The 14,427-nt window shown below is 42.6% G+C and overlaps 1 protein-coding gene across 2 annotated transcripts; it reads right to left on the reverse strand.

Moving 5' to 3' along the window:
- Positions 1-1,211: 1,211 nt before the first annotated feature.
- PRDX4 (peroxiredoxin 4) lies at positions 1,212-9,063 on the reverse strand. Of its 2 annotated transcripts, XM_071550905.1 has the most exons (8): positions 8,762-9,063; positions 6,976-7,093; positions 5,892-6,008; positions 5,239-5,361; positions 4,508-4,638; positions 2,902-2,936; positions 1,658-1,704; positions 1,212-1,335 (listed from the first exon to the last, which is right to left on the reverse strand). In XM_071550905.1, the coding sequence occupies exons 1-8, from the start codon at positions 8,991-8,993 to the stop codon at positions 1,332-1,334; spliced, it is 807 nt and encodes a 268-aa protein (XP_071407006.1). In that variant the 5' UTR covers positions 8,994-9,063; the 3' UTR covers positions 1,212-1,331. The 2 variants fall into 2 exon arrangements, with proteins under 2 accessions (XP_071407006.1, XP_071406922.1); XM_071550821.1 differs by lacking the exon at positions 1,658-1,704 and having other exon boundaries at positions 8,762-9,062.
- Between the last annotated feature and the right edge of the window lie 5,364 nt (positions 9,064-14,427).

The raw sequence follows: 14,427 nt of genomic DNA on the forward strand, positions 1-14,427 counted from the left end.
AGCATGGGCCACGGAGTGAGGGGTTTAGTTCAGAAATCTGCTCTAAACTTACTGCATGCTCAGTTGGTTTTACTGCACTTTCAGTCCAGCCTTTGTCTCGTGACTGGCACGAATCCTGCTCTGCTTGTTGCACTCTGGATGGGATGAGGGACTCCTCCTTTGCCCAGGCCTCACAGGGACTGGCAGGCTGGGTCCCGGTGGAGCTCTGTGCTCTGCCTGTGGTTTCCTCTGCCATAGGCATGTGCTTGGGTGTTACTTGTATCAGAGCAGAAGCAAAGTCAAGCGGCTGCTCCCGCTCTGTGTCTGCAGTGAATAACCCTGAGAGCTGCTCAACACTCACCCAAGTCTGCACAATAATGTAACTTCACAGGGAAAATGCAACTGCTGGTCTAGTTCTGCAGAACTGTACTGAAGTGTCTGTGTATAGGGCAGGGACTTGTATAGTCAGGTGGGGGAAGAAGTGAGTTCTCAGGTGTGTGGGGATCCAACCAAGAGTAACAATGCAGGGGTGTAGATTGGAGCAGGGAGGAAGGTGCCTGTCACCTTTTTGAGGATGACCCTGGTGAAAAGCTCACACACATTTCAGTTGCTGTTTTTCCAGTTGCACAGACTCTAGAAGCAAGACAAGACCTTCTTAGGAAAGGGTTCTCCAGTGTATCTTACATGGATGTTTGAGGAAATCTATGTGCATGAGCCACAAGAGTCCAGTGTGATCATTGCACATGTCACTAATAATCTTGGGAAACACTACAATTACTCTCTTAAAATTGGGATGTGTGTAGTGTAGGGTATGTTCTTAGTAGTTTAAAAATGTTTTCCAGCTTCAGACAGACTGGAGATTTAATTCAGCAACTGTAACTTATTCCTGGCTTTTGGGTCAGCTGCTATTGCCTCTGGACTACAGACTAATGTATCATAATGAAGTGGCTCTTTTGTAGCTTTAGTTCCTAGAATGTGACCGAACAGAAGAGATTTTTGTGGAAGTAACCTAATAAAAGCAAAAGCTAGGAATCTAAGCCCAAGGTGCTAACAGAAGTAAATTGGGGGAAGACTCAGCATCTAAAGAGGACTTAAAGGAAAAACCTGTAGTTTTTAAGAATATTCTTTGATAACTAATGAGATACCTGTGCTTCACACAGGCTAGACTTTTGTTTAAACGACGAGATCCTTAATGTTTTACTTCAGCTACATATTAGTCAAACTCACAAATGTACCAAAATTAGTGAAATTTTATTGGGAAAAATTAAGTTGAATGTGACCTATGTAGTTCAACAGAAGCAAGCCTCAGTTTAGTTTATCAAAATACTTCAATTTTCCAGCTGGATCTGGAATTATCTGTGCAAGAAAGAAAATAAAAATGTTAGTCAAAAACCAAAGCCATGAAAGCACAACAAACTGTAAAGCCAAAACAGCACAGTATTTCATAGTAAGATGAAATGGTCAACTCACTAGCAGCACTGAATGATTTATCAGTTGATTTGGTATTAGATTACTGTTTATCTCTAAAGGTACCTCACAGCAGTAGCAGAGAGAATTAACTAATTGAGGCATGAGAGAGAGTGAAGCCTACCAAAGGAAGAATTTTGACAGCTTGCCCCAAAAGCAAGATATTTTACTAAATTCATGTCTGTAATCCAGAGCCTTAGAATTTACTTACAGTTCCTTCCTTGGCCACCACACTCTCATGGCTTCCTCTGGTTTGATCTAATTAAACACATTTAGAAGGCATGACTACATCTTTGAGACAGGCTTTTTGAACTATTCTGCTATTTAAATTATCTGCAACTTTAGCACAGAAGAGATGGAGAATGCTTATGTATTGTTTTAGATTTTTAAATTGGCAGTATTGGAGCTGCTAATCTCAGCCTTGTAAGACTTTTTTAGAAAATATATTCGTGCCATGTTATCTTGGTGATCCCAGTTATGAAGGGCTAAAGTTTTCACTGACAAAATATGAATGTCAGGCCAGTCAGCCCTCTTTTCGTTTTACAGTCTTAATATCCAGCTTCCCCCACTACAACACTCCTCTGTTAGCATGAAAATATTGACTCCTAGCCTCCAGTCACACTGGGAAGTTTTCACATCCAGCAAAGAAACATGGTTTAACATTCCACTATTTTTTACTATCAAGTACAATGCTCTCTAACTCTGCTTAGTGGCTGCTGGGACCTGCTTTTTGCTGAGACAGCTCTTAAACAACAATGCTCTGTCATCAGCATTGTTTGGAAGGAAACCACATGCACCACTCCATGACAGTGATCTCATCCAAACTAGGCAGCTCAGACCTCTAGTGAAAGTTTCACTATTCTGCTGAGGTTTGCTCCAGGCCAGAGAACATAAACAGGTTCAATGGCTGCTTATCTGAACTCTGGCTCCTCTGATTGCAGTCCCATGGAGATGAGGAGTAACAGAGGAAGAGCAATTGCACAGCAAAGCAGTGCTCTCTGCTGGAGCACTGATGGTGGCACACTGGCTCTGGCAGATACTGCAGCAGCCTGGCAACTTTTATCTTTCTTTTTTTTGGGCAGTGCATAGATCTGCAGTAAGAACCAACAGCACCAAGAGTGTATACAGACAAATAACCAAGACAATAGAACAAACAAGAGTTTCCAACTTCCTGTCATCAGGTGTAAACAGGAAAAAAAGTTCTTGATCATGAACTCATTGCTGATCAAGAGAAATTTGCTCACACTCTGGGAATTTGAAACAACTGGAACATGTCTAGTGTTAGGGAAACAAGCTCCTAATGGAATCAATAGTCATCCAAAAGCTGTAATTATAACATGAGATTACTCATATTTTCTCATTGAGAGTTGCAAGGATTTTGGATTTGGCTCTAGGGTAGAGGATTACTTGGTGTGTGTTAGCAGTACATGCATGTAAATATAAACAGTGACTTACTGTTTCACTGCCAGGTTTCCAGCCAGCAGGGCAAACTGAAAAAAAAGGACAAAGTTAGCTGAAGTAATTTTACATATGCTGCTTTGGTGCACTTAATATTCTCTTCCTGACCTTGAAGTAAAACACCACGCACATGTCACATGTAAATACTTGAAACTATTAAATGTGCAATTTTCTTACACATGGGATGGTGATGTAACAGTTTATACCTGACACCACCCACCATCCGGCAACTGTGGATCTCTGGATGGATAACTATGCCTTGGTTAAATTCTTCTGCCCTTCCAGACAAAGTACTGGCAATGCAGTACCTGAGAATGAACACCTACTTGTAGAAGCAAGTTTCATAATAAAATTCAGATGACTACAGAGGCTACCCATTTCTCTAAAACCGAACCTAGGGAAATTTTTAAAGCAAAGAAATGAGCTCAAAGATTCCACAAGAGATTTTGTTTGCAGCCTTGTGCAGGAGTGAAGGGATTGCAGCACGCGTGTACCACGCAGTGTGAATGGGGGCCCTGTGACCACCTGTACAGCTGCACGTTCTGGAGTGAAGCTCTTATCTGTTCAGAGCTCTGCCCCTGAGGATACAGCTCAAAGAATTATGTTGTGTTACACTGCCCTGAGGCATTTTGACAGACAAAATGCCATAAAAGCAATTAGGAATTGTGGAGAACTGTTTTTTCCTGTTCTGTGCAGAGAAACTGATGAGGCTCCCAGGGAGGCTCCTCAGCATTCATGTGAAAGCTGGAAACACATGGCAGATCAATATTCTCTAAGACAGGGTAAATTTCCTTAGTCAAATGTGTGTAGCATAAGTACCAGCATTTGTCTTTTCAAATCTGTACAACAAAGCACAGCAATGATTTGTACCTTCATATAAAGGTACTTTCAAATGCTCAGTGAAATCAAGTTGAATTGGAGTTAAACTGCTGAATAAGTCTATTCATATTTAAACAAATCTCCAATTAAAGGACTGTGTTTATTTAAACACATTATTTATTGAAACGTGAAAAGTTCATGCTGTGCTTTAACTGGAGGATTATGAAGACTTGAGATAACATAATGATCTGAAGCCAGTGAAAGCTTCTTTGTCAGGGGGAAGATGATAACATAGCACTAGTAAAGAAAACACAAGTAAAGGTGCTGTAACTTCCACAGTATCACGATGCACCTTGGCATGAAACACACTCAATTACTTGTCATAGGTCCTCAGTGAATGGCACAGGACAAGGATGGTCTGCATCTCAATTATTTTAGTATGCAAAAATATATTGAAATACAGGGGCTGATTCTTCACAGTCTCACTTTTCATACAATTTATGCTTTTGACACATGGTATATAATGCCTTAATTCAGACTAAGGAATGCTTTACACTCTGCATTCTCATGGATGTGAAGCAAAACGTGAATTACTAATCTAGAAACAACCTAAGGAGACACTGGGACCCCAGAACCTTGTAGGAGGGCAATCAAACCACTTCAGTCATGGCATAATTAGAGGCCAGGCCTTAATGCTACTGAGTACCTTTCCTCCAAAAAGCTACAAATACAGCTTCCAGCCTAAGTAAAATGATCTTCAACATGACAATATGTAAAAGAGCACCTTCTCCATGTTTGTCTGTGTACTGGAATGCTTGTACTAAACGAAGAGTTTCATCCACTGATCTCCCAACAGGAAGGTCATTCATTGTGATCTGTCGAAGGATTCTCTTGTTGTCAATAATGAAAAGGCCTCTGTGAAAAAAATTTGTGTCTGTTAGAAAACAGATTTAACTATAGTGTTTATGCACTGCTTTATGTCTGCTGGGTGGGAGGAATTTGATCTTTGCAACCACCACACAACACCCACCCCCTCAGGATCCCAGTAACCTACTGTTTTTTACTGGGGTATCAGATGACCTGAGGGTAAATTTAAAATGAAAAAGGATCCTTCTCTGCAGAACATAAAATAAGCTTTGACAGGCCCTGCCATGGGATGCTGCAGATATTATGGAATTACAGGGATCCCAAAAGCAACTATTTAGTTTTATGAAACATGTATCTCTTGAGGCTTGATATTGGGTCCCTGAGCAACTGCAGTTCTGGGGAATCCTGCAGATTTGCCTTGCCCTACATATCTGCTGATGACTGCTGTTAAACAGGATATAAACCTTGACCCCTCTTCTGACTCATTACGATCTTTATGTGTTCTTCAATATTTATTTTGTCTTTCTGCATGAATCCCCAAATAAAGTCTATATCACGGAAAAATTTCAAATAGATTTCGAATTTCAAAATAAAACAGTAAGTTCCACTTCAGCAAAAACCCAACAGAATTGTAACCAAGTGAAATACCTAAGTGCATGTCCTTGATCTTCCAGATATACTCCATAATCCTTTGAAATTTGATGTGTCAAATCTGAAAGAAGGGGAATCTTCATTGGTCCAAGTCCTCCTTGTTTTCGAGGAGTATTAATCCTTCAAAAGAAATGAGATACAGATGTATTTCTCATGAACATTTATATTCCCTACACAAAGCCAGAAGTCACGAACCAGACTAGTATGGACAGAAGGATTTAGCACAAGCGACCTTTTTTTTGGTTCTGCATGCAAAGGAGATGAACATTATTCATGGCTTGAGGAAAATCTTCAGTAGATCTTATGCAGGTTTTGGCCACATCTTTCTGTTCAGCCGCATTATCTTTATGCCACTGTGGTCATGAATTGGGACAGTGTGAAGCATTTACAGATACTTGCATTCTTTTTTTTTTTGTATTTGCAGTATTTCTTGGACTGAGACATGACATATTTCAAGCAATACACATTGAATAAGCTTCAAGGTACTTTCACACACTAGGATTAAAATTTTTTATTTGAAACATTTGTGTCAATAGTATCATGCTTTCACACATTATAATATATCTATATAGGTTAAAACCTGGGGACCACTGTTCCATAAGATGAACCCATGAACAATTTTTAGTGAAAGATAAGAGTAAGATACATACCATGCTAAGTGAGTGAATTTTGAGTCCACAGAACATGCTACTACTTCGGTATTTATTGCTCTGAATTCTTCAATTCTGTCACTGAAGGCGATTATCTCAGTTGGACAGACAAATGTACTAGAAAATTTAAGACATGATAAAGTCAAAATTTCATGAGACATCCAGTAAGTTCTCTGCTTAATTTAAAATGGTGGATTTATCATAAATTATTTCAGCTTTTTCTTGGTTTTATTCCTTCTTCAAGTATTTAACTAAAATGCTGCCTGACAAATCTTCCACTCTGAGACTCTGGCTTAGTTACAAATTACTGAAGATTATAAATCTACACTTACCTTACAATCTGGATTCAGAGTTTTTACAGTTACTTTCTTTTTGATTTTATGAATACTAAGTGGCTGAATTTAAGCACAATAAGCCAATTTTTTCAGAGGCTCATACTGTACTTCATTGTTACTGTGCTTGTCTGCAAGTTTTAACTATTTCATCTTCAACTTTTTCCACTACAGAAGTGGTAAACATCACAATTTATAGGGGTGTGAAGCTAATGATATTATACTATTACAGTAGTTATGCATCTCTCCTCTTTATTTTGTGGAAAAGAATGGGATTGGCTCTCAGAAAGCAGAGATGTTTTCACTCAATCAGTAAAGTTACTGCAGTAACAAAGGAGGTTAATATTAAGTGCTCTTAGGGAATGGGATGAGCTTAAAGGGAAAATGCCACCTCTTGGATACACTCTCTACACTCTAGAAAATATAGAGGGGATGTTGTCTTCTATGTGCAACAGTGATTTACAACATCAAACAGAACACAGAGCTTGCCTGAATGGGTTATATAGTTGATCTTTTTTTGTGGAGACACAAATTAGTGGACACACTTATTAGAACAAAGATTGTGTTACAATTTTACCAATGCATGATGAAAACATAAATGCAAAGAATACATTTTCTTCTGTCACTCCTTTCTTCTCTCCCAAATGCTTACAAACAAAATTACAAAACCTCAAAAAAAGAGAAAAATGAATGAATTATGAATCTAGTGTAGCTGCATTCAGTCTTGGTATATCTACTGTGGTCTTACTTACAAATCAAGAGGATAGAAGAAGAAGACAAGATATTTTCCTTCATAATCTGTTAATTTCAGCTCTTTAAACTCTCCATTGATGACTGCTGTTCCCTCCCAGTAAGGCGCTGGCTTGGAGACTGAAATGCAAAGAATGTTAAATTAAAAGTCCGAATATGAAGCCTGTGTTCAAACCAAGCTGTCCATGGACAGCTGTTCTTCCTTTTGCTTGAAAAACAACCTCCTGCACACAGTTACAAAATGAAACCGCTTTGCCGCTCTTATCAGGGGATACAGAATCATGAAGAAATGTAGGGGTTTGTACACATGGAAAGTAAATAATTTAACCAACTTGTGCTTATACATGAGCCCTGTGAATCACTGATAATCAAGGCCACACAAACCTTATCTGGGCAAGCTGAACAAACCACGTGTGCACCACCAGCTCAAGGCAGAACAGCCTCTGGACTGAAGGGGAAGCTGATTAATATTTCAGGTACCCTCACTGTTTGGCTATGAATGGCTGCTGTGAACCAGAAGCATGGGATGATTCAAACTCAATCTGTTACTTTTTAGCCATGAAAAACTATTTGAAATTCAAATCTACAAAAAAACCATGTTACAGATGTTTGGAGACAAAGGCCTAAACATGCAGCATATATTAAATCGCATCTTCTAACTTGAAGATAGCAGCGTTTTTAAAAATATCCAATTAAAATGCATGAAATGTATTTACTATTCCTATCCAAAGGGATTAACCTTGAATTTAAAATATTAAAAATTAATCTGCCAGGTACTGTTTTCATAGCCATGTGTATTCTAAGACAAAGGATAGGGTATGCTGGAGTTACAAGATGATCTGAATATACTTGTGATGTCAAGGACATTGACATACAGCTCCAGGAAATTAGGGAAGTGCTTCTGAGAAAAATATATGGCATCTTAATTACTATCTGGATGGTGACTGCATTGTTTGGCTCTCCTTTTCTTAGACAACCAGCCCACACTGTAGAATATGATTAGTGAGGATATATAACAAAGACCTCCAGATTAAGAGGGAAAAGGAAAAGAAATTAAATAAAATACTTTTTATCTTGATCCCATTCTATATTAATGAGATTGTTTTTGTGGTTATAAACGCCTGTCTGTAGTAACTTGTAACTGCAAAGGAAGGAAAACCCAACCATATTGGTTACAAGTATCTTGGCCTCTTTCCCTTTTTTTTTTCTGGTAGCATCTGCTTGCAAACGTTTAGAACAGAACTTGTACCATGGCTCAGTAAAGTATTTTAAAGCTGTAAATTCTCACAGTGAGGATCGTTCTGTGTGATCTCTCTCTGTCGAACTCTGGAGACCCTCTGCCCACTTGGGCAGGCGCCCCCGAACATCCCCCTGCGACGCAAACCGAGGTGTTCGCACCCAGCTCTGCCACAAAGCCTTTCATCACAAGGGCGCGCAGGCACGAGGTGCCCATTCCGCGTTTCCGATCGCACCGTGAGCACAAAACACTTCTGGCTCAAAGCGCTTCCCCGATCCCCTTCGCCATCTCTGGCAGCGCGGACCTCGCCGGGCGCCCGCGAAACGACAGACTCTCAGCCCCCTGACCACGGTGGAAATGTCGGTCTGGGAGGGCGACGGGAGCTGATGTCCCTCCCTCTGTCCCTGCCTCTCTTCCCGGAGGCCGCAGCAGGGCCGGGGAGGGCTCGGGGCTCCGCCTGACGTGGCGCTGCCGCCGCCGCCCCGCAGCGCATTGCGGGCACATCCCCCGGCTCCGTCGCCCCCGCAGCCCCATCCCCGCCCGGCACCTACTCTTGGCCTGGCTGAGGTGCAGCGAGTGGTCGGAGACGGGCAGCCGAGCCGCCTCCCCGGGGTACACCTGCCCTCCCGCGTAGTAATGGCACTGCTCGTCCCCGCGCGGCCGCGACGGCCGCGGCTTCTCCGCGCCCGCGTCGCCTCCCGCCGCCGCCACCAGCAGCACCATCAGGGGCAGCATCAGGGGCAGCGCGGGGCTCCGCGACCCGGCCCCGCCGCCCGCCTCCATGTCCCGCCGAGCGGCTGCACGTCTGCGACGGGCGCCGAGTAGCGGCGGCGGCGGGGAGGAGCCTGGACGGCCCGCCCGCGCTCGGGCTGAGCCACTGCGGGCGGAGGGACGAGGGGACGGGCACAGCCACACCCTGACCCGGGACAGCCACGACCGGGCACGGCACAGCCATCCCCGCCAGGCACAGCCACCCCCGCCAGGCACAGCCACCCCTGACCCGGCACAGCCACCCCCTGACCCGGCACGTCCACTCCCTGACCCGGCACAGTCACCCCCGGACCCGGCACAGTCACCCCCGGACCCGGCACAGCCACCCCCTGACCCGGCACAGCTGCCCCCCGCCAGGCACAGTCACCCCTGACCCGGCACAGCCACCCCCTGACCCATCTGTGTCAAGTGCAGCTTGCGGGTTCTGGCCTCATGAACACACGAAATGGGAAAAGCGCATTGCCCACGGTCTGAAATCTGGAATTGTTGCGAGGTGAATTGCTACCAACTGGGCAGTAACTCATCATGAACTCCACGTGGTGCACATGGTGGCTGTGTTAGGGAGTGTGGTTACACAGAAATGAAGTGCCTCAATTCACAGAGTCATCATATGGTCTGGAATGGAAGGGATCCTTCAAGATCCCTATTCCAACACCCCTGCAATGGCAGGGTCATTTTCAACAAGATCAGGTTACTCAGAGCCCTGTCCATTGTGATCTTGAATGTTTCCAGGGATGGGCCATCCACCACCTCTCTGAGCAACCTTGTTTCAGTGTTTTGCCACCCTCACTGTAAAAAATTTCACCTTGCACATGGTGTGAATCTACATTTTTAAATTTAAAACCATGACTTCTTATCCTATAACAACAGGCCCGGGTAAAACATCTGTCCCCTTTAGGTATTGAAAGGCTGCTCTAGAGTCTCCCAAGAGCCTTCTCCAGGCTGAACAACCTCAACGCTTGTCAGCCTTTTCTTGTAGGAGAGATGCTCCAACCCTGTGATTGTCTCCATGACCCAGGTGACTTGGTTTGAGTTTTCCTTGTGAGAGGTCGTTTTGCTCAGTGGGGAATAGATTGTGGTTCATATCACAAAACAGTTACATGTTTGTCACAGATAAGCATAGCTAAAATGTAATTCATTGGTGCATTTAATAACAAGATTTTGAAGACAGTAAGTAGGCTGGGACAGGCAGTAGGTAAAGCTTTGCAGCACAGTCTCTGATTGAATTAGACATGCATATTTGGCTGGGACAGTTCAAGTCATCTATCAAGTGTGTCAATTAATTTGTAACCAGGGTCCTTAAAAATTAAGATGTGAAAGAGCTGGAGCTAACCCTTATCCAAAGTGGGAACATGGTTGACCTTTTGTGCTTTGAGCACTGTGGAAGCCAACCTCTGGAGAGACTGGTGGTTCAGGAAGTCTTTCTCCAGATTGATGATGTCAGGCTATTAACAGAGGAACGTCTGCATTGCACCCTGTCTCTGCAAATGATAAATGTACCTTCAGGGTGGTACTGTACCTATTCCAGAATGGGCAGCACAGTTTCTCTCTTATTTGAAATGATACAGAACAGGCACATAAAGAGCAGAGGCAAAGGAAAATGCAGAGGGCCATTTTTGAAGAATACAGGCTCTGTAAAAGAAGAAAGGGGTCAGTGAGGCACCTGTCATTATATGTTGTGTCTTGAACAAATCCTACTGTTTTTCTGGTTTCCTGCAAGAGAATCCACCCTTTAAAAAGATATTTCACAAAATTAAATTCACGCGAGTGGGAGAAACAAGACCTTATGGGCATACTGGCACTTCTTAACCTGTGGTTTTAGTGTTCCTTGCTCCCAAAGCTCTGACTTCTATGCAGAAGGTTCTCCTTTTCTTTCCTACTCTTGTTGTATTTGCCTATAAATTCCAGTCTGAGTTCTCCAAGTTAGGGGTCATGCCACTCATATTCTTACTGTCACAGTAATAGTATTCCTTGGGCATATTTGCCCCCCTGAAAGGATTGATGATTACTGAGGAGCAGAAGGGTAAGGCTCTGGAACAACTCTCTGACAATCATGGGAGCAAAATACCTGCATAGTTATCAGGCTTGATCAGCATGTGTGAAATTACAAAAATTCTATTAAATGACTGCATACAGGGGAAATGGACTTGATGGTACACAAGATCCCCTTATCCTGTTTTTTTCACATGGAGTTGATGTTGTCCATTTTCTGATTATACCTCCAAAAATGCTGGGAGTAGGATAAATCCTGTATTTTTCTGTGCTGCTGCATAAGTTTGACTTCTGTCCCCTATCAAGGGCATGTCATTAAAAGGAGGATGAACAAAACCTGTTTGCTTGTCTTGAGCACTCTGGTTGTGGTGGAAAAAAGCACTTCAGCAATCTTTGTACTCCCACTCATTCCAGATTCAGATGAGCTTTACATACAAGCTTGCTAAAATGTGTTGATAGATTACTGTCTTACATGATCCAACTCTAGTAGCACTGAATTTAATATCAAGCTTTCCTCAATCTCACTATTTGTAAGAAAAGTGACAGTCATGGCCTCTGTGAGTTCACAAGGTTCAGACAGTTGTCCCTGCTCTTCGTGATGATATTTTGAGCCATAAGAGATGGCAGTGATTTGAAAAGTGAAGCTGAAGAAAATGAGTAGTTGTGAAATGTGCACTTTGCATAATGTTAACATCCCTCAGTCAAAAGATATTCCCAGATACCTATAAATGAGAGAAAAACCTAGTAAAATTAATGCAGTAAAAATAGGAAAAAAGCAGTCCTCTTCTGAGTGGAGAAAAGGCTGAAGGACAAAATGGGCTTTATCTGCAGAATATAACATTATTTTAATAGAACTAATTTGAGGTTCATATGGAATTAAGTATATATAGACAAGGAACAGAGTTCAAAAGAGCAATGAGAAAGACTTTCTGGCTGCTGCTGTGCTCTTCAAGACTTCTGCAAGTGATTAAAAAATGAAAAATTTCATAAATGAAATCCAAGATGAAATCCAAATATTTATCACTCTTCAGTGTCTAAATGGAGGACAGGCAGCCTTCTTTCTTTGCCCAGTGATGAAATACTTGAACTGAATGCTAATTTTTGTCTTTAAATTGATGAAATTAAGTGATGCTGTTAAAATGTGATAAGAGAAACACCGCTACATTCATCCTGTTGTATAGCTCTTATGAAGTTGGTAGGGCTTACCATGGACAAAGGGAAATCTCTCAACTCCTTCATTTCCTTCCCTGCACTACAGGCTGTGTTCCTGCATGACATGCCATATCCAGGCCCACAAGGTCGGTTCAGTTTTGGCAAAGGGATTGGTGGTGGCAGGATTGTAATGGTGGCGCTAAAGTTATGTAAGCAGAGAGGTGATTGGGCTACTAAAGCAGTTTAGAAATGGTTGTGGAGGCTCTGTCTGTTCTTGCTTGTAGTAATAAACCACCTCATTGTAATTTAAATCACCTAATATAAAAATATCTTGGAAAAATTAGCGTACTATATTGTAGCAAGATACCTGTCACCGTTTCCTGGGACAGATGGAGCAGGTGTTCGATATTGTGCTGGTGGAATTAGCTGTTGGCTTATCCTCATGGTTTACAGGGACATTTTAACAAAAATATTGCATTGCTTGTCATTCATGACAGAAAATCTATAGCATAGGAAACTTTGCTGGAGAAAGCATCTGCTTTGTAAGCAGGATTGGATCAGAATGACCATAATTAAAATTACCAGCAAGGGAAGTCTTCTCCTCTTTGGTTTTTGCTAAGGCTAGAATGGTGGGGTCAGCCTTGTGTGCACTGACTGCAAAGCATCCTTGAAGAAAAAGTGTATCGGGCTGAGCAGTACTGGTGGTGCCATTTGCTTTGACATGAACTTCATCCCGACTGCTCCTAGTGTTGTCAGCTAGTGGAAGCACTACAGCCGAGTAAAGATAAACATAGACTTAGTGAAATCTGCCACTTTGTAGCACAGAGATAGCATAGATATATTTATTCCTGTAACCCACCTTTGGGGAATGCACTGGTGTTTGGAGATGAATTCATGTTTTTCTTCTGCAAACACACCTGCCATAGAGAAGTTCTGCTTCATTTCTTTCCCTTCCTCCTCCAGCTGACTCTGCTTCTTGTGGCATTGGTGTCAGAAACACTGCAGGGCCTGTGTGATAGGAATAGAACAGAGCATGTTACTGGTGTGTTTGACTGAGCATGTCAAAACAGGGAGGTCGATACTGCTAGTCACTGGGTGATGGGGGAGTATGGTTTCTAAAGCACCTCCTGTTCCAAGCTTTCTGCCTCTGTAAGTGCTGACAGAATCTATGAGTTTGTGAATATAAACAAACATTGTGAAACCACCTTCTTGACTCGATAAATCATGTAATCCATGCGGGGACCCATCAGTTTTCCTTTGGCTGTCACCTGGGGGTGGATTACAAGTGTGTTTATGCTCTATCCCATTTTTTTCTTCCTATAACAAGCATGTATTCAAAGAAAGTGCCCAAAATGTCTCTGTGCATTAGTAAATTTTTTGGACAGTTGTACTGACAAGTGAAGATGGAAAAAGGTAGCTCTGAACATCACCTGTTTGATGTATGCTGTCCTCAACAAGTCAGTGAACTGTGAAGGACAGTTGAGGTATTGCACTGGAAAACCAGTGCTGAATGTCTGGACCTACCCTTGGCAGCATGTTGCTGATGTGCCCTGAAACCATCCCAGCTGGGAGCTTGCTAGCCAAAAGAACTCATCTAGCTTAGGTGTAGCTGACCAAGACCTTAACCCGCAGAGCAGTAACCCCACTGTGCCAGGTGTAGTGATCTCCATCAGTGACATTCGCAGGGGTTCACAGGGTCTTGCCCTCAGGGTCCCACCTGTGGTTCTGGCTTCTCAGATCTGAACTGAGATTAGCATACTCTGGTCCAAGTCTCAAGCTCAGTCAGCCTTGGGAAAAGGGGAAAAAGTTGTCACCTCTGCTCAGATGACAATCGAAGCTGCCCTTGCAGGTGACTGAACCACAGCCTTGTGGATGGAAAGAAGCCCTGTGGCAGCTCCATTTCTTATTCTCTCAAACCAGAACAGAGACAGATATTGCTGATGTTTATTGGTGATGCCTGGGTATGCCTTCTGTGGGTAGCCACTGAAACCTTTCTTAACCTTATAGGTATACTACCTGCCTTGCATTCAGGCAGAGAATAGAAAGGGAATCTATAGCTATTGTCAAATAAATAGACCCTAATTTCTGCAGTATGGGGGGAGATGACATCAAGATCTGTGGAAAAAAGAAAGCTGCATTCCCAGGATAGTGGAATGACATGGTCTTAAAAAATTTCCAGCTCCTCTCCTTATGCTGAACTGCCTGCCCCTCTTCAGTATTATCTTGCAAATTTTTTATATTATCTATTTTCTAGCAGTGTTACATACCTAAATTTGCCTTTCTTTTCTATTTGGACTTATGA

This window comes from Pithys albifrons, chromosome 1 (genome assembly GCF_047495875.1).
Source record: "Pithys albifrons albifrons isolate INPA30051 chromosome 1, PitAlb_v1, whole genome shotgun sequence".
NCBI classification, from domain to species: domain Eukaryota; kingdom Metazoa; phylum Chordata; class Aves; order Passeriformes; family Thamnophilidae; genus Pithys; species Pithys albifrons.

Excerpts from the sequence above, each read along its gene's own strand:
- PRDX4 (XM_071550905.1), bottom strand. The coding sequence starts at position 8,993 with ATGGAGGCGGGCGGCGGGGCCGGGTCGCGGAGCCCCGCGCTGCCCCTG. Across the intron at positions 6,009-6,975 it reads TTCTTCTATCCTCTTGATTT|TACATTTGTCTGTCCAACTG; the intron begins GTAAGTAAGACC and ends TAAATTTTCTAG. Across the intron at positions 5,362-5,891 it reads AAATTCACTCACTTAGCATG|GATTAATACTCCTCGAAAAC; the intron begins GTATGTATCTTA and ends TTTCTTTTGAAG.